The following is a 26,054-nucleotide window of genomic DNA, read 5'->3' as shown; positions in this document are numbered from 1 at the left end:
TGCTTTTATGATCCCATATAGATTCTGATGATGCTGTTCAAATATGGCAGTGTGGCATACAAGGCAAGTCCTTGAAAACCAGAGCCAAGACTAAATGCTGTGGGCCGTTTCTTGGCAATACACTTCCTTCAAAGGGGCTTTGAGTTGTATTCTGGCCCCTGACCAAAGATGCTGCTCACCCCTCCTAGAGGTGGGGCTGACAGAAGGAGCATGGAATAAAGATGATTTGTTTCCTCCAGGGTATTTTCTACTTTCTGTTTGGATATCCATGGAAAGGTGTCTGACAAAGATCCAAACGCTAGAGTAGCCCCATTTAAAGTTCAGAGACACAACAATCCTGTACGCTTGGTATTCCTAATCACAGAGGTGAATGTGACAGCCAAGCACATACAAAAGCCCTGGGGTTAAGAAAAGCGGTGGCCACCATCTTCCACATAGTTGAAGTCTTGTGATGATCATCTATACCAAAGCACAATCAAGCCTGCTGGACTGTACAAAGGCAGAGGTCCACCTAGCTAGGGAGACCAGCCTCTGCTGTGCCCACACCTTCATGATGGGGGAGGTCAGTGTCCTAACACACACTCAGGAACATGACGGAATAATTCTTGTTCATAAGAACGGAGACTGCAATCCGGTGAACTCTGTCACACTCTCAAAAAAGCAGTTTGCATATCCAGGTGGGCCACCTGCACTCAGGTCTTTCAGGCTTGGCCAAAGACCCTTGGAATGTGGTGGATTTGCTTTTCTCTGAGCTGAGCCTTTTTTTTTTTTTTTTCCAGCAGTCTCTCCTGGATGTGTTCCTAGTGCAGATAAAGCCTCTCGCTCTGGTCAACTTTTCTCTGCTCTCTGACTCCCCAGAGGGCGGTGGCGCCGGCCGCCCTGCCCCCTCCAGGGTGGCTATCCGAGGGCGGGGCCGAGCCTGGCCAGGAAATGCCCTGGAGTGGGTGTCACCTGCCGAAACAACTTGTTGACTCCAGGAGCAAAGTCGGCTCCAAGTGGGGTTCACCTGTCCGCAGTGCCCAGGGCCACTCGCCCTCCACTTCTCCGCCATGAGCAAGTTGGGCAAGTTCTTTAAAGGGACCCGCTCCTCCCGGGCCCGCGCGGCTCCCAGCGCCCAGGAGGCACTGGCCCGCCTCCGGGAGACCGAGGAGATGCTGACCAAGAAGCAGGAGTACCTGGAGAACCGAATCCAGAGGGAGCTTGCCCTAGCCAAGAAGCACGGCTCCCAGAACAAGCGAGGTAGGCTGCGCCCCAGGCCAAGCCACTCTCACACACTCCCTGCCCTACCCTGGGGACTATCTCCAGCCTGGGTTCCGCCCCCAACACCCCCTACCCCCTACCCCCGCTCTTCTAGGAACTGACCTGACCCCTTGAGCCTGGTGATTGAGCTGTGCTGAGCCAGGACCTGCCAGGCTGGCAGTATGTGCAGGGCCAAAACGTCCAGTAATTGCCATGAGCAACATTTGTTTTTAATATTTAAATGACCCAAACCGATCTATGATTAGCCTGGAATCAAAACTGTAATGGCAAAATTAATATTACTGGTCATTTTCCTCCTGTCTTGGACTCATGTCTTGGGTTTAGTAATTCTTTGTTAAAATTCTTTGTGTGTGTGTGTGTGGTATTTTGGGTATTATTTTTGAGTTTTAAAAATATTGCAACAAAAGGAATTTTAAGTTGTGAGTTCGTTCTCCGGCACCCCCTGGGTTTCACCCTTGGCTCACCGCTGTCTAGCCCAGCTCTGCTGACTCTATTACTATACACACCAATTTTCTCCTGCATGTCTGTGATCAAGTCACAGATGTAAATAAATCTCCAGTGTTCTATTAGTTTATCTTGTTTATCCTCTTCTATTGAAAACTTCACTGGCCTGCTGTGCAGTTGCAATCTTAAAACAAAACAAAACAAAACACAACACAGAATCAAGGAATTAAATATTAAGTTTCCTGTCACTGGCTTTTAGTGCACACAAAGGACTTTGAGTCGGTAATGACTCTCGGTGAGGCTGACGTGCCTTGAACCTTTTGCTCTTTGTCAGAGTTCATTGGTTGGTGCAGCAAGGTGAGCTCTCTACCGGGCTAGGCCTCATCAGCACCTGCCGTGTGCATGAGAACCCAGCAGGAAGGAGATAAAGTGGTTAGGTCTTCATACCAGGTTAGTGCACGACCCTGCCGACCGACAAACTGAGTATCTGTGACCCCATGTCTGACTTCTGTTCCTTATCAGTGGTTTGGGGGAAGGGACCTTCTCCTTCTCCTCATGCTCATCCTTCGCTTTCATCTGCCATGGTCTAGGGGGTACCAAGGACGGAACCCAGGGCTTCATGCATGCCAGGCAAGGGCTTTACCCCTGGGTCACACCCCAGTCCAGGTTAGTCACAGTGAAGCCCTGAGAAGAATTCGCTCATCCTGATGACACTCATGTTCAACGCAAGAAAGCAGTGATGCCTCATGGAGGTGACCTAGACTCTGCCTGGTCGTAGAGCAGTGGGTCTGGTACACATGCCCTTGTTACCCACCATGGAAAGGCCAAGTTTCCTTCTTCTCTGCTATTGCCTGTGACTTTGTCACAATACAGTATGACTTAGAGTTAAGGCCTGGTATTTATTTTTATTCCATGTTGAAAGCTATTTTGGGAGCTTATTTGGTGGTATTCTGAGCAGAGACCATGCCATTACAGCTGGCTGAAAAGTCAGCGGCCACACTCTGACTCCACCCTTCTCTTCAGTTGTACACTCTTAGGACTTGCTGAGTGTCGGTCAAGGCACAGGCACCTTGTCGCTTGCTTGGAAGTGTGTACTCATCTTCCCTTGGTTTCCAGTGACAAATCAGTAAATGTCCATTTAATCATAGGGGAGATTGAACATCTGCTTCTAGGAATTTGTAAAAATGTAGATTTGTTGCAAGGAATGAAATGTACCATAATATGGGTTATACTGGTTTCCAGAAATGTGTGCTAAGGTGTTTCTTATGTGCAGCTTACATGACAAACAAGGACAAAACATCTGAAGAGAATGCTGAGTACCAATCTAGCTTCCTTAAGTCGGGGGAGTTACAGGTGCTTTGTGAGCTAGCAATTGTGAGCAAAAACTGATTCATCATCATTTAGGTATGTGAGTTCATTGATGGTAGTAGCCCTGGGAATGAGTCGAGGCTGGCTTGCAAGAGATCATCTTTAATGTAAGATATGGAATGAATTCAGTCACAAGCCTGTACATTAGAAGCACCATCAATAGCATTGTGTCTCCCAAATAAACCAGGTAACTCTGTAGACACACAGCCATTCCCTTCCGTTAGCCATGAAGACCACGTTAGACTTATAGGGAAAAAAGACCGGAACTGTTGAGCAATAAAAGGTTTCTGTGCTCTACAGTGACACTGCTAAATTAGCTGTAATTTACACTGCCGCCTGAGAGATACAGTGTATTTTCAGTCGAAGCTTTACTTCTATAGATGCTAAGCTGATGTGTCAGCCAGCCTAGCTGAATGGCCACACTAGAAACTACAAGTTCTTCAGTCAGAATGTCTCTATAACAACAGAAACATCGACAGCATTTTGATTACCCAAAGGGAGCTTTACTGGTGAAATGAGTAACTTTAATTTTTTTTAAATTTATCTTTCATCTATCTGTTTGTTTGTTTATTGAGACCTGGAATTTTCTAAGTGACAATGAAGACAATAGATCAAATCAGGGCACGCTGCTCTGAATCCCAAGCTCTGAACTACAATGCCAAACAGTTTGTATTGTGAGAACCATACGAACTTCCTTAAGAAACTAAATCAGAGTGCCAAGAAGGTCCCCCAAGAAGCTCCTGAAATGTTTCTTTTGGAGTAAATGGAGGATGTGGGAAGCAGGTATTTCTCATTCAGGTTTCTGAATGACATCAGAAAGAGAATAGCAAGAAAACAGTCCCTCCAATTTCGCAGCTCTTTGACTATCAAATCATAAGTCCTTCAGTGTAGTGGACATCAGTATATTTCAGGCTGACAAGGCTGGCCTTGAACTCAAAGAGATCTGCTGCCCCTACACAAGTTCTGGGATTAAAGGCAGGCATTACCACTCTTGGCTAGTTTTTAAATAAGCAAAGTACACGTCAAAAGATGGACCTCACTGATGAAACTACAAATACTCTAAATGTGCAGATTGACTACAGTGGTTTAGGGGTACTTTCCAGTTCCCCAGGTTTGAACAGGTGATGGGAATCTCTTGGACCCATAGGTGAACGTCAGCATGGTGCCTGTTTGATCTCAAATCAGGGATAGTGGCTGAGCTGGATTTTGATGGAATGTTCCTCCCATTGGGCATACTCCACGCACTGGCACTGTCACAGCCTGCCTCAGTATTCCAATCATGGTGTACTGGAGCACCCGAACGGACAGTTAGAGCTTCACTGATCTCATAAATCAGATAAACAAATTGCTTTGCCAGCGCACTACTGGGTATTTATTTAAGAGTACACCTGCTGATCCGTTTTTCCTGAAAATCGGTTGAATTATAACTAGCAGCAAGGAAACGAGAAGTAGCTCACTCTGACCTCTTGACCTCAAACTTCTCTAGAGGTTATTATGGCCATGTACTAGAAAGAGTGTGACTGTGCAACACAACCAGACAGGCTCTGCAGTACCTGTGGTACCACTATAGTCAAGGATCTCATGGTCCTAAAGAGTAAACAAGAGTTTATAACTTAACTAAAAACTTTAGGAGGCCAGAGATGTTTAAATGCAGTTCATTCAGATTACTAGACCTCTTGCTTTACATCTAGTGCTCTGTTTTGGGCAAATTATTACACCTCACTTAATTCTTTCCCTCCTTCTTTGCCGTGTCACCCAGAGCAATGCATCGTCTGCCTGTTTGTTGAAGTCACCTGGACACCAGGTCCTGCCTCCAGAGTTTTCTAATTCTAACTGATTAGAATTGTACTCAGGTGTCAGGTTCTCAAGAAAGGGATTCCAGATTCTGCCCTGTTGCCCCGTTCTGAGTGGGAAATCTAAGTCCAATGTAATTTTCTACTGTTAATGAGGTTGAAGAACCGGTCTGTCCCCCTCCCCAGCTTCCAGGGTCCTATCCCCATCATAGGTCACAGAGGCGACGAATATTTGTACACTTTCTTGAGCTAGGGTAATCTACCTAACTCTTGATGCTCCAGGCTGGTGGCCTCAGAAGCCGAAGTGTGTGGTATATCTTAGCATACTTCAAATGCGTCGGTTTGGCAACACCCCTTATAAGTGTCTGTTCTTTTTTCTTCATGAGGCCTTTTTACATAACATCCCAGATAGATGGCTGGGGATTTTGCTAAAATATAGTATTCCAGACTGAGTGTTGTAATTTGACCCAGAGCACTTGGTGCTGTACTTCAGAGCCCTGGTTTTAGAGCAGTTAGTCCTGCTTTGGTTTACAGTCCTCACTGTAACTTTGTATCGCTGTCGTCCTCAGACCAGTCAGTTGGCTTGTGTAGTTACTGCTAGGCTTGTGTAGTTACTTCTCACATAGCAGTGAGAATACAGATACTCAGAGCTGCGTGGATGAGTGACACAGCTGTAGAAACATCAGCCCCTGGTCTGTAGCAATTTTTTTGAAATTGAAATTAGCTCAAGCTTTGTCTCCCAGAATAGCATTAACTAATTCTCCATTTCCTTTCATATGTTTGAGGACAGTAGTCAATTCTTCAAATCCTCCTTCCCTCAACTTCCCCATTTCCATTTCCTTGAAGACTTTTCTTGTGCCAAGGCTGGCTAACTATGCTGGGCCTAGAGAGGCTGGTGAAATGCCCTGGGACAGGGTACTGTGACCCTCAGAGTGAGTGCTGCCTTAGCTAATGCTTTTATGGCTCCTTCTGTCTAGTCCTGGCCCTGCTGCTTATCTCACCCAGGGCCCCAAATCACACATTTGGAGCAGGATATGCAAGTATGTAATTACATGATATGGTGTGGATCTAGTTGGGGTTATCTAGCAGGCCATAGGCATTGAGCACGTTGATAGAAAAGAGGGCATAGAGGGCAAGCAGATTTAGGCAAAGGCCTCTTCAGTGGCATTATACATGATTTCAGTGAGATATGGTGCTTTTTTTCCTCCAAGGTCTGTTTGGGGAAATGAGTTTCTGAGGCAGAGTCCTTCATGGAAACAAACTACTTCACTTTGGAGCCTGGGTGTGAATGGACAGGTTGAACCTGGATGCAGACATAAACTGCCAAGGCTGGGTGGGAGATGGAGCTGGGTAGTAATGCACCGGAATGGGGACCATATGGAGCAGATCCGTGTTCCCAGCCCACTCTTAGCTCAGCTGTTGATTTCACTTTCCACCTTCTTCCACCTCACACACTGGGACCAGGAGGATGTTGGTTGAATGCCAGCCCAGGGAGGGCAAACACAATTCAGGTAAAGGGAGACAGCCCTAAGTTGCAAGATCACGGGGAGAGTCCCCTGGGAGAGGTAGCTTACCTGATGGCCTCCTTTCTGAAGAGAAAGCGAGTGGCTCTTGGACAATGGCGCTGGGATTCTTTCTGGATGCTTATTAAAATGCTCACTCTGAGGTTCCCCTGGGAGCTTCTAACTTAGGAGCTGCTTGGTAGATTCCACATGCTGAATTTGGAAGATGCTCAGTGATTCTGATCACCACTAACGACCTGTTATTCAGTGAAGCTAGAAATGGGAGGGCCAGCTGCTCTCGTTTCCTTCCCATTACTTCTCCTTTGGCTGGCATTCAGGAACCTGGATGAGAAATAGCTACTTCCCATGCCCTCTGTGTGTATTCCAGAAGAAACGTTTCAGGAGCTTCTTTGGGAACCTCATTAGCACCCTGAGTTAGCTCTTAAGGAAGTTCATACTGTTCTTACGCTTTTTATTATCAATAGTAACAATGCATATTAATTACGCATTGATAGGATTCGCTGTGGCATTTCTACATACATATATACATTTATATCATAAATCAATTTTGATATAATAAATCCTTTCTTTTCTTATCTTCTCCTTAGTTTCTCTCTCTATCCCTAATGGTCCCCTTTCTACATTCATTTCATTTGTTTTGTTTTCCCTATATGAGTGAAAGTATGAGATAAAGTTTTTCTGCATATGGTTCATTTTGCTTAACGTACAATCTTTCAGTTCTATCGATTTGCCTGTGTTCGAAAACATTTTACTCTTCTGTATGGCAACAATCTATGGTGTATGAGTTGTTTATGTTGAGAATATTTCCCAAAGGCCACAAGTTAAAGGCTTGTTCCCCAGTTTAGCAGTGTGCAGAAGTGGGCTTTTGAGATCTTTTTATCTTTAGTTCTCTGACCTTATCAGTGGATCTGTCAAGTGATTGCACATCACGTGATTGGCTGTTGAAAGATGATAGAAACTAATTAGGTGAGCCATCACTGAAGAGTGGGGCTCCTTGGGACTGCACTCTTGGGGGTTCTGTCTTGTACTCTCATCCCCCCACGCTCCGCTGCTGATCGGTTAGGATGAAGTGATCAGACTCCTGCCACGTGCTCCTCTGTATAATGGTCAGCCTTGCTGCAGGACCTATGTAATGGAGTTTGTGGACCAGGAACAATGTCTGAAACTAGGAGCAAAAGAAACCTTTCCTCCTCTAGGCTGTTTTTCATCATCACAGTGACAGATGCTGACGGGCACACGATGCAGCTTACATTTTCCCTCTCTGGTGATCTGTGGGTGGGCACGTAGGTTGACTTCATGGTTTGGCTTGCATGGTCGTGCCTGGGAATTATGGTTCTAGGAGTTTGTTGGGTGGTGGAAGGTCTCAGACTTATCCCATACTCAAGTTATCCCATTCTCCAGTTAAAACCAGCCATTATCATGTGTTGTTTTCTTGGCTTCCGGTTGTCTGACCCTTTTGTGCTCCTTTCAGTGTGCTAGCTCCTGCATGGAGTTGTATAAGGAGAGCGTTAACCAGTATCCACGCAAGGTGTTACTTCACAATCAACTGCCTCTGTCCATCTCACCCCAGAAGCTCCACACAGACATTCATTCTGCAATGGGCTAACCTCAAAAATCTGTGTTAGCCCTAAGAATCATACCCACTCTGGCTCTCCCCTCTCTCATGTCCCTCCAGTCCCTGATAAGGACTCTGTAAAACTTATATTTTCAGCCACATGCTTAGGTACTGTGCCTCATGGAGTGAACTAAGTTTTTTTTTTGTTGTTGTTTTCTTAGCTCTTTCTTATTTATTTATTTTCTTCTGGAGTAAGTAAGAAGGCTTTACACAGCTGGAGGGGAGAAAACCAACTTACAAAAGCATCATAACATGTGCCTGCACATACTCACATATCACACACACACAGAGAAGAGAGAGAGAGAGAGAGAGAGAGAGAGAGAGAGAGAGAGAGAGAGAGAGAGACTAATAAATAAAACATTTAAATTCTTGTCTTAGGGTTTCTATTGCTGTGAAGAGACACCATGACCAAAACAACTCTTATTAAAGAAAGCATTTAATTGGGGCTTGCTTACAGTTCATAGGTTTACTCCTTTATCATCATGGCAGGAAGCATGGCAACAAGCAGGCAGACATGGTACCAGACGGGTAGCCAAGAATTTTACATCTGGATTGGCAGGCAGTGGGAAGAGAGAGGGACGCAGGGCCTGCCTTGAACAACTGAAACCACTCCCAATGGCACACTTCCTTCAACAAGGCTGTGCCTGCTCCAACAAGGGCACACCTCCTAGAAGTGCTTCCTTGTGGGCCTGTAGGCGGCCATTTTCTTTCAACCTACCACAACTCTCATCCTTACTAACATCCCCTCTCCTTGTTTAAATCTCTATGTTAAGCTTATATTTAGTATTTTACATTTGTTCTTATTAAACAACATATGTAGTTGTCTTAGAATTTAAAAAAGTTCCTATTTTATGTGAACTATTTTATTTTGGTAAACCAGCTATAATCAGACTTTTTTGTTGTCACATAAACATTTATTAAAATATTTGATAAGAAAGATGTGAGGCCAAGGCCCTATGGCATGTTGCCTGAGATCTCTGCAAGATGGCCACTGCAGAATAGCAGGATGTTTCATCTAAGATTCGGCAAAGCCTTTTGATGGCCTTTTGATAGATAATACTTGAGAAGATTTTTATTCATTTAGATGTGAAACAACTGGCCTATATTTCCAACCTTTGTCATCTTATTTCTGTTACCTTTTTTCTTTAGTCACACCCTACATACCTTGCAAGTTGTGTCTCCAAACCTAAAATAGCATCACGCAGCTGTGGTTCACAGACACTGGTTTAGGGATTGAAAATATGTTAGCATCATGAGATCCACTGAGGAGCTTTTTACAATTACACACTAGAAGACTGTGTTTCAAGAGACTGAGCGTGAATGACAGAACCGAAGTGCTCAGTTTCTGGATGCTTCTGCTGTGGGTTGAGTCAGAAGGCCCATGGGTGGCCTGTGGCTTTCTTTTTTCACCAGTATGCCACCAAGAAAAGAAGCCATGAGGTTGATTTCGTAATTTTTATATTTGGAAGCCATATTGGCTTCTCGCAATTGCTGCGTTCTTTTCCAACCTCTTTGAAACTGAGAGTGTGTAGACTTTTGAATCCTTCTTCAAATAAATGTGACATGAATTTTTGACATGAACTTTCTTCGATTTATATTGTTTTCATTTTATTGATTTAGCCAAAGTAAGTTAGAAAATATTTTACTGACTGTGATTGGACTGTAATGATGAGCTGTGAACACCTTTGAGAAGCTGTGGTAGGGAGTCCTTTGAGCCACTCCTGGGTGGACTTAGTGTTACTGTTGTGTTTGTTGGCATGCAGAACTACTCAATTCCAGACCGTTTCGTAACAGAAAATAAAATTATCTTCTAGTCAATGACCTTTAAGGCAAGGTTATACTTAGGTTTTTGAGTTTATGATTCTTGCTTTGTAGGTCAGTTTTGAAATGGGCGTAAGTCATCTATTTTGGTGCTTATCTTAGTTATTGTTCTATTGTTGTGAAGGGACACCATGAACACAGCAATTTATAGAAGAAATCATTTAATCGGGGGCTTGCTTACCGTTTCAGAAGGTGGCATGGTGAGGTGCATGATGGCAGGCAGGCAGGCAGGCATGCAGGCATGCCACTGGGCTAATATCTGGGACATTACATCCTTACCCATAGGCATGGCACAGACAGGGCAAGACTAGATCTGGTGTAGGCTTTTTAAATCTCAAAGTTCTGTGGAACCTCCCTCTCTTCTTCCTGAATCTTGCCTGCTATTGACTTAAAACTACAACAACGTTAATCACTATCCAGGAAAGAAAACAAGCAAGCAAGCATGCAAGAACTGTGATCTTTAGAATTACAGGCAAGAAAAAGGAAATCATTTTGAATTAGAGTGAAAATCTTACATTAAAAGTTAAATTTGAGCTGGAGAGATGGCTCAATGGTTAAGAGCACTGTCTGTTCTTCCAGAGGTCCTGAGTTCAGTTCCCAGCAACCACATCGTGGCTCACAGCCATCTATAATGTGATCTGATGCCTTTCTCTGGCCTGCAGGTACATATGTAGATAGAGCACTCATGCATAGACAAATAAATAAATATTTTAAAAAGTTAAATTCTTGATTTAGACAATTAAAAATTAATATCTACCATAAATAAAGTTAAGTTTACATATTTATACCAGGCTTGAATAGAAATTTGGGCTAATAAAATTTACTTTGATTATTATAACTTATTTTTATTTTATATGTATGGCTGTTTTGCTTGTACACCTCATGGCTTGTGTCTGCATAGGCCAGAAGGTGGCATTGGAGTCTCTGTATCTAGCGTCACTGTGGGTGCTGGGAATTGAACGCTGGCCTTCTGGAAGAATAGAACAATTAGGGCTCTTAATCACTAAACCATCTCTCCAGTTCCTGCTGGTAAAATTATTGAATCAAATACTTGAGAAACACTTTGGATTTTCAAACTTTAATTCCTCATGATACATTTTACAGTTACAGTAGAGAACCATATTAAATATGTATAAAATAATTATATAAAACATGTTATATATGCCAAATAAATGATATCCGTAAGCATGTCTCCCCTGTGAAATTCAGCACAGTTTCTATCCCTCAGACCTTCTGTTAATATTCGCTAGTTTCTTACCTACACATTATCCTGACATTTCAAGTCACAACTGAGTCGTAAAGTTTGCTAATTTGTGAGGTTATAAATAACAGCAGCAAATAAAAATAAACAGTTCCAGTTTGTTGTGTATTTTGCCCAGAGCCAAATAATTAATTGGCTTTTTACAAAGAATATCAAGTAGATTTTAATGAATATATTTGTATGTTGCTCTAATAACTGAGTACTGCACCTGCTTGGCAATTGACCTCTGAAGAAATTAATTATAAGGAGTGAGCATTTTACTGGGTATTTGAAATTCACCTTTTGTGCTTATGTCATAGACAGCTAGAGGTCAATAGCAGTTTTTGAATCATGACCTCTTAGATTTACCTCGTCTAATACTCTCTTCAACGATACTCTCCTGCAAGAATGGCCGCATCTTTAGAAATGAGGACAGGAGCTTCATTTTTCTTTTTTATCAGACAATAATTTCAATTTTCTTGGTTGATTTGTGCTCCCCCCACCCCGTCCCCCTGAAGAAGGACGAGTATGCTGATCAGCCTGGCTCTCTAATTGTTTATACCGTGATATTAATCAGTCATCAATATTTTAAAACACAAAATGTGGTTCACAGATAGTGGCTTGCTTACAGAATAGATCACTTCCAAGTGCTCCTTCTCCAGAATACTGTTCATTTAGCTTCCCAGTTTTACTCGTTTTTATCTATCCTCCTGTTACATAATCCCACACATCACTGTTGTGCTCTAGTCATTTTTTTTTTAAAGCAGGTTGCTGTTTACCCTCTTTACTGGAGACCTCTGAAAATACTGAGGTTATACATAGGAAGCAGCTGATGTGATTTGCTGATATTTTCAAGGTATATAGTTCCTGATTTCCCATATATCCAAGCTAGAAAGTTCATGTTGGTTTGAAATGTGCATTGGGAAGACATCATGCATTTTATTGAACAGCATGCTGCATGTATGTATATAGGGCTTTGAAATATATGTGTGCCCACTCTACCCCATAAATCTCTTTTATTTTCTTCCTGTATGTCTTCTCTACCACTAGAGACCAAATGTAATTTATGTATGTTAATGCACAGTATACATTACATAGTAGTCATAAATGCCACCGCCCTATTTTTTCACAGGGCCTCCAAAGTACTTCACAACCTTCTCTTGCTGAGCCCCGCCCCATCCATAATTAATGGGTATGGCTTATGGAACGAGGAATATGTGATTAGGTGTCCATTTCACGTCTTGCCTTCCTGAAATTGTCACCTAATAGTGCCAGGCATGTGGTATATACTCAGAATGTACTTAGGAGACTGAAGTGAATGGAAAAAGAAGATGAAGAGGAGGAGGAGGAGGAGGAGAAGGAGGAGGAGGAGGAGGAGGAGGAGGAGGAGGAGGAGGAGGAGGAGGAGGAAAATCTTTTTCAAAGTATAAAGGTCCAGGAAAATTCATAATGGGATGATTCTGGGTAAAAGTCTTAAAATTTTATATTGTTTCCTCAGCTGTTTTGAACATAATCCATGACTTTGGACAGAACTGTTTAAGCTGTATTGTGGGAACTAAAGCTATGTACCACTAATGGAGGCATTTTCTAATGGATATTTTGCATATGCATAAGAGCAGGGCTTATACTAAAAGTCCCTAGTAAAACATGATCATGAGACTTTCCAGTAAGAAACAGAAGATGACCTAACCAATTATGTATGACGTCTGTCTCTTAAGCACGCTCATAACTTGGCTGAATTTTTGGAGCCTCATTATTTAGTTCTTTAGAGTCCATCAGCCACTCCTGAGCAAGAGAAGGACAACCATATTCCCATGCGTAGTTCACAAACAGGTTTACCTATGTTCACTGCATTTGTCAGCCTCCCCAAGTTTCTTACGGTTTAACAATGGCCCCTTTTATACACCTTGGATGAAGGGGGAATAGACTGACCTTTAAAGTCAAGATGTCTTGCTTATAATATGAACAATGAAGTGGCAGTTCTTTCCGCTGTCTTGAATTCTGTGACATTGATTGTGGAAAACGTCCCTCCTTGGGTGGCATGGTAGACTGGAATTCTATCAGTCTGGTTTAATTTTGTATTGCGTGGATGATTCTTACATTTGGCCTTAGGGAAGGGTTGAAATGTTTCAGCAGGCGTCCTGTTAGCAGTGCGCTTACAGAGTGCACTGTTCTCAGCTCCCGGGCTAAGGGCATGTCACTGTTAAGGGAGGAGACGAACCTCTGGCTCTTTCTCGCCCAGGAGGGCCGACAATAGATGCCTTTGTTATAGAAAGAATCTTGTCCAGGTTTCACAAGCCGCTCAACAGCACATGCAGGGGGTTGGGAGATTGAATTATACCTTCAAAGTGAGTTAAATTACATGGTTCTAAAAGTGTCCTTTGCCAAATCAGAGTAATGGTTGCCTTGTAGCACTTGTTTGCCTCTGGGGGCGGGAGGGAGAGAGCTGTTTCTTAAATTGTTCACTGGGAACCAAAGTCAAGTTCACTCAGGGGCCTCATCACTTCATATAGAAGCATTTCATGGAGAGACCTATTTGTACTTCTTGGCTTTTAGGAACTGACGGCTTTTTTTCTTGATGACTGGGGGAAGTAGTAAGGCACCAGGGAAAAAGCCACAGTGGTTTTCAAGTGTCTTGGGATCAGATTCAACCACACAGAAGATGTTGCGTTTATTCACACAGGATTAAGATAAAACAATTCAAATGTCAATCTTGAATGCACATCTACATGCCTTGCTTCTTTGGAACACATGGCTGCATGGCCCCACTAGATGGAGCCAGTTGTGCTAGAGCAGGGCTATACCCCACGTCCCTGGGTCATGCCTCTTTATCTTGGTGCTCTGAGCTGGAGGCTCGTGTCCAGTGCCATTTCTTGCCATCCTGGCACTACTATTATTATTACTATTGTTTTCATCATACAGAATCTTTTTTACTCTCTTATAGGAGAAAAACAAAGCTGGCCTTTTCAATGACTTTTCCTCTGCTCCACCCATTTTTCTCCCGTTGGCTTAGGCCAGTTTGTGGTCTCCAGAATCGGAAACTATAGCGTTGGAGTTGAGATGCCAACTCTAGAGGGATTTTTCACACTTCTCTGAAGTGTTTTGAAAGCAAAGAACCATATGTCGGCTTAGGCGTTTACAGTGTGGTTGAGTGTGAAGTAGGGAGAGACAGGGGAGTCAGGTGAAGCAGCTGGCCTGCATGCTCTGCTGTGTAGTGTCCAGAACCGAGAGAGATCCTGCCTCAAGCAGCAGGATGAGAACCCACTCTTGAAAGCTCTCCTCTGACGCCCACACTTGCAGTGGCAACTGCGCACTCCCCACATTGCACGTGGACGCACGTGCAGATATACTAATGTCTGATAAACAACGTGTGTGAGGCTTGGGGTTGTGTCTTGTGGCTCTCTCTGTGGGACTCTTGACTCCTTGTCTAGGAAATGGGCGTGGTGGTCTGACTCTTAACGTTCAGGTGCCACAGTGGACCTTGTTCGTATTCACTTAGCCTAATGCCTAACAGCTGAAAGTCTTTTTCCTTGAAACTGCACAATTTCTACAAAGCCAGGGACTTGAAAGCACAGGCCTCCGAGCAGAGGGTTCTGCCGTCCTCAGGGTGTGGCTCTTGTTATCTGGGAGAGGAGCCTTAGCAGGAAGAGAGCTGGTCACACTACATCTAGGTCAACATACACCCAGGCTATTTCGTGGTTGAGGTAAGATTAAACCACAGACACAGATCACAAAGCCTCTCTTGTAGCAAATGGTGTCTCCCAACCCCCAAGAGTAATCTGTAGATTTTTAAAAATGGTAAACATGTCGTTCTTATTAACGGAGAACTTAAATTTCTTTACAAAATGAAGAACACCTTTGGGACCATACACATTGCTGAATTTTCAATAAGCATAGACCCAGCCTGATAAGACAGGGATGACATAGTGGCTGGGAAGAGATATGCACTTGGAGTCTGGCTTCTTAGGAATAGTCTGCTGAATAGCACTGTTTGCTGCCTATGACAAGATGGAGGTGTTTTATTGTATTGTGTTCATGTTGGCTGTTATCTGGAAAGCAGTGGACAGTTTGCCAAAGTAATTACAAATAAGATATATACACTCATTAATTGGGAAAGTTATATAGATTATAGGATTTAATTACTAAATAAAACCCAAGTAGTATATAAGGTGGTCTTGTTATATATCATTAATTCTTATAATCCCTTAGTCATATTTAATATAAATCTGTAGAATAGCAAGCTGAACTTTGAGATGAGGAAATTACTTTCCCAAGGGCAGGTATTTGCTAAGGCATAGAAGATTCACACTCCAGGCTTGAGGACCATATATTTTCTATGATATTGTGCTATTATACAGGTACAGAAAGCTATGGCAGTTTTCAATTAATACTTATTGCACCTCCTGTAAAGCTAATAATACTACTTTCTCTTGGTATTCTTTGAGGATTAAATGCCAAAAATCTTATAAATTACTTAACCCCAGTCTGGCTGTTGTAATCACTATTCTACTGCTTTGACAAGACACCATGATCAAGGCAATTCTTATAAAATAAAGCATTTAATTGGTGGCTAGCTTCCTGCTAATGCTCCTCTCCCAGATAAGAAGAGCCACACCCCGAGGGCAGCAGAACCCTGTGCTCTTCAGCCTGTGCTTTCAAAGGCTTAGTCCACTGTCATCATGACGGAGAGCATGGAGGCAGGCAGATATGATGCTGGAGAAGGAGCTGAGAGTTTTACATATCAATCCTCAGAGAGAGAGGAGAGAGAAATTGGGCCTCTCATGAGCTTTTGCACTCTCAAAGCCAGTCCCCAGTGACACACTTCCTCCAACAAGATCATACGTCCTAATCCTTCTAATCCTTTTAAATACTTCTAGTCTGTGGGAAACTGAGTATTCAAATATATGTGCTCATGGAGCCATTCTTACTCAAACTGCCACACTAAAATATATAGAAATTCCTAGTTTTGTTGACTGCACTAGGAACTTGAGCAGTTGCTGAGAAAATAGGGTCATGAGCAGCTCTACCAGTTTTAAAGGGCTTATAATTAGGCATAGTTGAGGTGTGGTGGAACAGACTTTGTAAATGACCAAGACCAGTGTCCTAGATCAACAGTAGTTCTGAGTCCCTGGGCAGTGACAAAAATAGGGTCATTTGGCCATTCTCCCTGTGCACTGAGAGTCCCTCATCCAGCCTGGTCATTAATATGCTCAGCCTTACTTAAGTGTGATATTATAACAAGGACTTTAGATCAGTTAACTTAAAAAAATAGTTTTAGATAATCCCTAAAGTACAGGTTACATAAATGAGAACTGTTCTGTAATTACAATGTAGATGTTGTTTATCAAGGGCTCCAACTGTGGATGTTGCATGCAAAAAGGGAGAGAAAGTAGACTCTAGGCAGATCTCAACCTCCAGCTGGGCAGGTGGGCAGAGAATCTGAGAGGACAGGGAGGGCAAGGAAGAACATTAATATTTGCTGAGAAATTGATAGTGTCCCAAAGCCAGGGTGTAGGAATCACCAGCTGTTCTTATGCCTGCCATGGAAGGAAATCATGGCTCTTTCTCCACTGCGCGATGGCCTTCTCCAGGAGCTATTTTACATATCAACCCACAGGTCATACTATTCTCTAGTCTTTAAATTTATAAATATGAACCTGTAGAAGAAGATAAGAATTTCAAGAGAAGGAAAATAAACAAAGCAAACAATTGTCCCAGTAGAGAGAGAATGTTGAGAATAAAAGATTTTTAAAAAATCAAGTTATGTTTGTATTCAGGAAGACTGAGGAAGCTATTGCTTCTATGAGGCAAGAATAGGCTGCCATCATAGTCAGCAACTAGGAAACTAGAATATGTTCTTAGAAATTAAAAACATCATGGAAGTTGTGGTAGTACGTACTAAAATCACCACAAGAGGCTAAATCAGTAGCATCAGGAGTTCAGGGCCGGCCTGGGCCATGCAAGACCCTATCAAAAAGCTCAAAACAACTTTTCTTTGCCCCCTGCTTGGATTCAGCAGAAAATCTTCTGCAAAGAAGCATGGTGAGGAAAAGTAGGACAGAGTCAGTATTGAGACTCACAGGGATTTCAAAAGAGAAACAAAAAAAAAAAAAAAAAAAAAAGAAAATGTTCACCAAGGCGGCGAAGGTGTAAATTAAATAAAGATAAGGGTTTCAGAAGAGAGTACATAGAAATAACAGAGGAGAAACAAAGGAAATAATAGAAAAATCATTTTCTCAAGCTGAAGGAAGACCTGATTCTACAATATAAAAGTGTCCAGACACCATAGCGAGAAGAGCGGCCACTATGTCTGCTCATCTGCAATGGATGGCCTTGCGGAACTTCCTGCTCAGGAGGAAGAAGATGGCAGAGCACTGACTGCCTCAACTCCTTGTGTTACAATGGGCAGATTCACTGCAAGACTGGGAGTGGGGCCCGCGGCCGATCTCAAAGGGGTCGTGGTGGCCACGAGGCAGAGGTCAGGCCAGCGACAGCCAGGCACTTCCATCATCTACCATCAACTAGGATGCCTGAGTCACCCTCAGCAGCACCACACGTGGCCTGCAAGGAGTGCCGCTGTGATGTGTGGCCCTTTGCAGAGTCAGCGTCATCCCTGCAGCCTGTGGTGATGAAGTGGACCTGGGCCCACAAGCGTGCCTGAGCCCCACACCTCAGAAACAGGAAAGACATCACCGGCTGTCTCAGCTCTGTGTGTTGCCGGGGAGTACCCACTGGATGGTTAGTAAAATATAAGGTAATGCCTATGGTTAGTTAAGAAAAGAAAGGCAGGGCCCATTCTTCTACTGCTGAACTCTCATAACTTGTAGATGAAAACAAAATATTAACTATTTTCAGAAGAGTTCTGGAAAAAGCACATTATCTCCCTACAAAGTAATTAGTTTTTGTTTTTAAGTGAATTGCTGAAATGTTACTGCCCGAAGACAGTAGAATAGTATATTAAATATTTGAAATAGTTTTAATAAAAGGGTATGTAAAATTTAAGTTAGCACTTTTAAATAAAGTGAAGGCGTTTTTAGACACGTAGGTATTCAAAGGATTTATGTGTATCTTCCTTTATATGTTTACATATGTAAGTGTGTGTGTGAAAATATTTTCCTGAACAAAAAAGACTCACTCCAGAGAAATGTTTTAAATCTAAGAACTAGACTTATGTGAGATACAGGGAGCAACAGTAAGAAAATAAACCAGTAAACACTATATTCCGTGTCAATCAAAATAAGTTTAATAGGGGTGTTAACAGTAGTCCTTTAAAGTTGAAGTCATAAAAAGATCAGCAAGCATCAACTAACCAAACTCCTGATTATTATTAATAATGTATCTTACTGAATAAAATGATCTCTTTATGTAGATAAGGCATTGACATTGGCTATGGTGCGTTAGGCCTCAAATTTGTGATCTCCCTGCCTACGTCTCTGAAATGATGGGGTTATAGAAGTAAATTTTTTGATTATTTCAATGAGATATTGTAGACTGTCATGCCAGGAGAATCTAATTTCCAAACAATAACATGTAGATATTAATTTATTTAACAGGGTTTTACAACTATATAAATATATATATGTATATGTGTGTATACACAAATATAAATACAAGTATATGCATCAGAGGTCTAAATTTAGTATGTACAACTAATCAATAAAAACAAATCAAAGTAAAAAATGAACAAAGATATTTATCATCCCACATAATGGGAAAAAAGAGGATAATGAGTAAATAAGCAGAAAATGTACAAAATATCATATTTGTAATAAATTAGTTATTACAATAAATGAGACTACAATATGCATTAAAAATAATGGCTATCAAGGATGTTGTCAGTTATATGCTATTTGCAACAGGTATTTTAGTTTTGAGCCAGGCATGGTCTTGCAATCCTGAGATTCTCCGATGCTAGAAGTTGGGGCAAGACATTCATGAGTCTGAGGCCAGCCTGGGTTACATGAGATCCTGTCTCATGGACAACTAAACAAGCTAATGAACCATGTTTGAAATAGAGTCACATAAAAAAATACTGCATGCTGATTATAATTTTAAAAGACCAGAATGCTAATTAAACTTAAAGTAAAAGGGAATTTAAGGAAAGAGGGATAAAATGGGATTGAGGATATATATATATATATATATATATATATATATATATATATATATGGATTCTCAAAAAAGTTTTTGAGGTTTATTCTTTAACAAAAAAAAAAAAAAAATTGCCAATCATGACGGGACTGCAGAAGCCAGCATCCAGGACAGCAAAATACAGGAGAGATTTTCTGCAGTCCTGAGAGTCTTCATTTGGTTCTTACATTCCTTTCACTGTTTGCATGGCTTTCCTTCTCACACTATGCCACAGCTGGCCACTTTACATTTGGGTTGATTTTGCTTAGCATCAGAAGAATCACAAACCATGCCAAAGCCAGGCATCTTGCTGCCACCAAAGCGGATTCTGAATTCAGATGCAAGGATGGAACGGGTGTGTGGGGTGTGGTCTTGTACATTTTCTTAAATTTCTGCCTTAGATTCTGTTCCCTTCTCAGTGTGGAGGGTTTCATTAGTAAGCATTTGTTTTCCCTGGCTCAGGCAGCTACTGTGTCACTCCTGGTGGTGCTGCCCCCCAGGCAGCCAGAGGGGAGGAAAAGAGCTGCATCAATCACTAGTGAAAACCAAAAGGTCAGGGCTGTGTGAGTCTCCGCACAATGAGAAATCTTTGGAATAAATGACTGAATCCATTGGATCTGCAGAAACAGATCGACCAGAGCAGACTGAGGAAGTTTTTTCCTAACATTTGTTGTGATAACTTACCTGCTTCCTTCTGAATCCACAAACTATTGCACTTCTTTTGCCAAATCTGGTATCTTTTATCTGTGTATTATGTATTGCACATATTAGAGCACATTTCTGCTGTTCTTGTATTTTCCCCAAATGCCTTGCCAAACTGGATGTTGTGGCCTTTTTGGACGGTATCCGACTGGGTGCCTCAGTCAAAAGGATCCTCTTGGTTTCATGGCTTCATGGTGAAGGAGGTAAAGGGCCCGTAGGGGACTAGTCAGATCTTATTTCTCAGAGGCACAGCTTCATTCTCTCACCAGAGAGCCATCTAGCTCTTGAGCAGAACTTTAGCTGTGTGTCATGTACACTCATGTTAGATGAAACCTTAAGAGGGCCATCTCAGTTCAGATCAAGGTGTTCAGCTCAGCACATTAGGTTCCAGCCTCCAGAAGCTGTCTGCCTTTAAGCAAATCACTTTTTTTTTTTGGGGTCTTGCTAAATTTGCCTTTAAGAAAACAAGACTAGATTTGACGACAACCTTTCCTTTTGTAAAGATTGATTTTCTTTTTATTGCATGGCTTTTCTTAATATGTCTAACCTATACTTTCCCCTAGATCCAGCTTTAGCATAAACATTTCTGTGGCTTATTTTGTGACTATGAAAGAGGACTCCCCATCCTTTTACACTTGCCAGATCTTTGGAAGAAAGAATGAGAGGGTGTTTGAGAGAGAAGTTCTGGTGTAGAGATGGAGCGGCAGATGTGCCTTGTAAGTGCCTCTGAGTTGATTAATGTGCTGTTTGTCTTCAGGTTTCAACAGTTCTGAGTCCATGCATCACGCATGGTCTGAGCCTCGTAAGTAAGCATAGCTGATTCGCCTGATACAGACCTTGCTTTCTTCCTGATGTAGCTGCCTTGCAGGCCCTGAAGAGAAAGAAGAGGTTTGAGAAGCAGCTCACTCAGATTGACGGCACCCTTTCCACCATCGAGTTCCAGCGAGAAGCTCTAGAGAACTCACACACCAACACTGAGGTCTTACGGAACATGGGCTTCGCAGCCAAGGCCATGAAAGCAGTTCATGAAAACATGTGAGTGACCCAGACTCCTTGTCTTCATTGTTGAGAAGAGCCTTTCAAATTGTATGATGATTTTGGAAGGACTGGGTCACTGTTCAGTGTATTGAATGGAATGCTCTCTCAGAGGTAGTTTCAAATGTACAGTGACAAAATTAAAAAAAAAAAAACTGAAGGAAAAAAAAAACAAAGAATTTTCCTCTATTACCAATATTTCCAATATTTCTCAGTTCCTTTATGAAATCCCAGCTGTAAAGACCACAATTCTATAATTATAATAATGGCAACATCACTGAAAGGGTAAGAACTGTAGAATAATGGTTGTCATCTAGTTGAAAGCTGCACAAGAGCATGCAGAAACCCACCCTCCATCAGCTAAGACAGAGATTAGACCTTTTGTTTTCAACCAAGTTCCCCAGGCTGGGACTGACACTTTCTAATATCTGAAAACCACTCTCTGTTGGGGGGTATGTGTGTGTGGCACCTACCAAGCAACAGAGGAAGACAGTCCTGATAAGCTAGGGTCAGAGGGAAGGAGAGGAGGACCTCCCCATCAGTGGACTGGGGGAGGGGCATGGGGGGAGAAGAGGGAGGGAGAACAAGATTGGGAGGGGATGAGGGAGGGGGATACATCTGGGATACAAAGTGAATAAATTGTAATAAAAATAAATAAATAAAGAAAACCATTGAGATAAAGTATTAATTACAGGGGCCAGGGTTTATAGTTTTTGGCTGAAATCTTATTCCCACAATTGCCACATACCCTGGCAAAGACTTTCTGCCAACTCAGTTTCCTCACCTGTAAGTTCTTGCTTACCTCCTCTGGTTGTTGTGAAATTCAGTGAGATGCTGGATATATCTAGCACAGTTCCTGTCACACAGTGAGCACTCAGTCAGTACTCTGAATGCATTTGGTCTGCATTCTCAGTGGGGAATGCAGACCTGGTCCTTGGCTGATTCGGAGCAGTGAGAGTAGACTCCTGTCCAAGGGAGCATGTGCACAGCAAGTGCTGAGGGACTTAGACACGGTTCCAATTCCAGAGGATGGGAAGAGGTGACTGTATCGACTGGGGTTGTGAAGACCTCCTTAAGAACATCTTGTTGCCTTGGTGACTCATCAAACAGCTGCCATTCTAGCCTTTCAGAGATTGCTGTCCCAGTCCACTGCTGTTGTGCTAAGCTGAGTGCTGACAGAAGTGGGTGGCAAAGCCAGGCTTTGTCTCTGGTTCTCTTAGTAGACAACAGTCCTTTTTTGGACAGAAGTTCAGTCACAAACTTCGGTCATACACTCCCTTTAATTAATACATTTGCTTCAATTCTAATAAGTATTGAGCATTAGGGGTGGTAGGAAAATGATAAAAGAATTCTTTTTGATTGCATATGAGGCTATGTTGAAGTTTTTGTAGTAGTAGTCTGAGAAACTGAAGAAAAGAAGAGTTTCACTGGGCACAAACTTTCAGGGCTGAGATTACTTAATAATGCAGGACACTGTCACTTCCCTTCTAGCTAATCAGCTTGGCCTAGTTTCTGAATTGGAGGAATGATTCAGAAACACTGTTACAGAATCAAGATAGAATCTGGCCTGTATCCTGCAGGGACTAAGTTTGAAGCAGCTGTCCTGAGCCTGGACCTGCCTGCCTTCATTTGCTGAGGTTGCGGCCTTCATGAGAGAGAGAGCATGCTGGCTCAAATCCAGCTGTCCTTAGCCCCCTTCCATACATTGTCTGCAGAAGAAAACCTTCGAGGAGTCAGCATTGAAGAGCTACTGTGTTATAGAAAGTAATTCTCCTGTTCCAGAGCTTAGTTTCTGTACAGAGCTGCTTCAGGAAAGGCTGCTGGGAGCTGTCTCGTTGTCTTAGTCATGGTCATGCCACACTTTACCACGTGCACTTCCCAGACTGATGTACAAATAATGTTATTTACACAGTTGTGTCATTTCAAGTGATTCTCAGAGGTAGAAGGTAATATTGAAAACACGTGTGATTCTATAGGATGGCTAAATTTTTTGACATGCAATTATATTTCTCTTTTTTAATCGCTAAATGATGAACCAAGGGATCGTTGTTATGGTGCTGAAATAACTAAAGAGTATATCTGGAATCATCTGGTTTTCACATGTAATTAAGTCAAGTTTCATAATTGTAAGATGAGATTCTAAAACCCCAAAAAAATGTTTCCCAGGGATCTGAACAAGATCGACGACTTGATGCAGGATATAACAGAGCAGCAGGATATTGCCCAGGAAATCTCCGAAGCATTCTCTCAGAGGGTTCAGTTTGATGACGGCTTTGATGAGGTGGGTGCCATACCAAAGCGTGTGTACTGCAGCTGCTGTTGGTGACAGCTTCCTATCACATGACACAGACAGTTTGTTCTCTGCTTAGCAGATAAATGATATTTATTGCAAATGAGTTTGCTAGAAGGGAAATGAGGTGTTAGTAGCTGATTTCAAGGAAAGATGACTAGTTTGGGAAACAGCTTCTTAATTAGGTTTCCAGCTATTAAGGAAAAAGCAAACAGCACGTGATTATGTAAAGTTAGTGACTTGTAATGGTTGGAGAATAAATAGTCCCATTATGAGGGAGCGTGAGCTCTCACATCTGGCCAAATGGAGCAGACGGTGTCACTCTGTGAGCAGCAGATGGATTGTGCTCTGTGGCTGTTAAATTGGGAGTTAGGCTGCCTCTGTTTATTACTCAGCCTATAAAACAAGTAATTGTGTAATTGTGGAAAGGCAGTATTTACACTCCCATTCCATTGATATTATTCAGTCCCATAGTCCAGGAAGACTCTGGTTACACTCGTGGTGCCCACAATGAAAATTTCAGTGGTTCCCCTCAAGCCACACGGGTCCAGGATGAGGGCGTAGTTAGGCACATTCCAAAGGGACAGAATAGCACAGCTTCCTGTTTCTATGTCATCTGACAGACGATGAGTCCAACAAGTGGAGATGGGGCCCATGAGGCTTAGGAAACGGTTTGCTGTTAAGCAGTGTTAAAAAACGGTAGGGGTCTGGGGCTGAAGAGATGGCTCAGACGTTCAGAGCGCTTGTTGCGTTTGCAGAGGAGCTGGGTTCTCTTCCTAGCATTCAGAGTGGATTACATTAATCATCCATATTGCCAGGTCTGTGGGATGACCACTCGCTTCCAGCAGGGCCAATATATGCTGGAGGGCTTCCCAAGTCAGGTAGCTGTGAGTTATCTCAGACTAGGCAAGAGGTGGTCCACATCTCTGAGGCCGCAAGCTGACCTTAGCTTTCTACAGGTGTGGGGTAGAGGTTGCATCAAGATGAAGGCAGATGTTCTGGGGCCACTGTAAATGAAAATACACATTACACCAATTTTGATGTTTTACTAAAACAAGCACATGAGCTGGGGACATAATTCAGGGGAAGAGCATTTGCCTAGCACTAACAAGGTGCATTCTGTCCCCAGCACTGTGAACAAAATCACATAAACACACAGTTTATATTGACTTTGATGATTTGATAGAGGCACTATGGTATCTTTTAAAAAATCTTTCTGTGCAATATATGTTTTCTATGCTTGTTTTATTTTCAATAGCATTAACTCAAATAAAAATATTTATTTCCTTGAATTAAAGTTGCAGAGATTCTCAACAGGAGAAAAAAAAGCGAGCACACTCGGAAAATAACAATCAAGGTGTGAATTTCCAGAACCTGAGGAGATTATATATTCAGCACAAATTACTTGAATAGCTGTTTACTGAAGTATTATAAGATTAACCACAACAAATTTGTACAACCCAAAATATTCATTTCTAATCATTGCTCAGTGTTGCAAAAAAAGAAGAGCTTAGTTTTAAAATAAATACTCCGTTTCACTGGGTAACAGTTTTATTCAGGTAGCAGATGTTTCCTGTGTTGTATTTAGGGAAGCCCACCTCCAGAAAACATTAACTGCGTAATTCTTCCTTTCTCCCTTGTTCAGGATGAGCTGCTGGCGGAACTGGAGGAACTGGAGCAGGAGGAATTAAATAAGAAGATGACAAACATGGAGCTTCCGAATGTGCCTTCCTCTTCCCTGCCAGCACAGCCCAGTAGGAAGGCCGTGCCCTCCTCTGTGCAGCGGTCGAGAGCAGGTCTGCTACCCTCCCTGCGACCTGTGTTCACAGGGGTTCCCAGAACACTAGCCGGGCCTGCTGTTTCAGTACTTGCTTCTACCTGATTTGTGTTCGGAAACACATTTTCTGCGTAATTCCTACCTGTTTTCTGTGCTGAAAGTATAAATGGCACTAATGACTGACTCTTTCTCACTCTTACATTCCAGCATCTTCCAGGAGGGCGGAGGAAGACGATGACTTCAAGCAGCTGGCAGCTTGGGCTACTTAAACTAAAATGGAAAAATTTGACACCTAAATTATTGAACTACTACACATTTTTGCAAAGCTTAGAAGTTAGCAGAGGCCTGTTTTATATGGCGGATTGTCTTTTTAATAAAAGCTAAGTCATGTTTAGACACAGTCAGGGATGGAAAGGGGCCAGTAGTATCATAGGAGACCCTTCCAGATTGATGGATTTGGGACTGTATTTCTAGTCCTGGTACATAGTTGATTCTTTGTATATATGTATTAAAAGCGCCATATATTGAATTCTATTGACATTTGACACGCATTCAATCTTATAAGCCATCCATGAGAAATACCTAGGGTAACCGAGGGAAAATAGCTATGCAAATACAAGGCAGCTGTGTGCAGCCAGGTCACCCATGGTAAAAGTAAATATACCTTGAACAGATCCGAAGTCTGTTCTAGTGAATCTATGTATACATAGTTTCAATTGAGTTTCACAGTTGAAAATCTTCAGGGAGCTTTAACTGCCATTTATTATGCACACTGAGCTTTGAGTGGGGCAGTGGCTGCCTCTCTCCAAATGTCTGAAAGCACTCTCAGATTAGCCTGCCGAGTGGGATCCTCCCGGGTCTCATCAGCCACTTACGAAGTTGAGTGAACACATGCCAGCCATTAAGATTCTTTTTTGGTTTCACAGGACTGCTCTTTCTTTTCTGTTTTGTGCTCTCTTGTACTTTAACAAAAATAAGCAAAAAGCAAACACTTCACAGCATGTACTTTGTAAATATATTAAAATACTGGCAATTAAAAATATATCTTGAGTAAAA

The 26,054-nt window shown here is 42.3% G+C and overlaps 1 protein-coding gene and 1 pseudogene across 1 annotated transcript; both read left to right on the top strand.

Moving 5' to 3' along the window:
* Positions 1 to 929: 929 nt before the first annotated feature.
* Chmp4c (charged multivesicular body protein 4C) lies at positions 930 to 26,054 on the top strand. Its single transcript, XM_021645655.2, has 5 exons — positions 930 to 1,239; positions 20,754 to 20,931; positions 23,098 to 23,212; positions 24,867 to 25,017; positions 25,206 to 26,054. The coding sequence occupies exons 1-5, from the start codon at positions 1,050 to 1,052 to the stop codon at positions 25,265 to 25,267; spliced, it is 696 nt and encodes a 231-aa protein (XP_021501330.1). The 5' UTR covers positions 930 to 1,049; the 3' UTR covers positions 25,268 to 26,054.
* On the top strand, positions 16,350 to 18,029 carry LOC132654551 (large ribosomal subunit protein eL28-like; annotated as a pseudogene).

The sequence above is a fragment of the Meriones unguiculatus genome, chromosome 6, assembly GCF_030254825.1.
Source record: "Meriones unguiculatus strain TT.TT164.6M chromosome 6, Bangor_MerUng_6.1, whole genome shotgun sequence".
In the NCBI taxonomy this organism is placed as follows: Eukaryota; Metazoa; Chordata; class Mammalia; order Rodentia; family Muridae; genus Meriones; species Meriones unguiculatus.
Note: the sequence above shows the minus strand (reverse complement) of the source record. Positions and strands in the feature narration are given on the sequence as shown.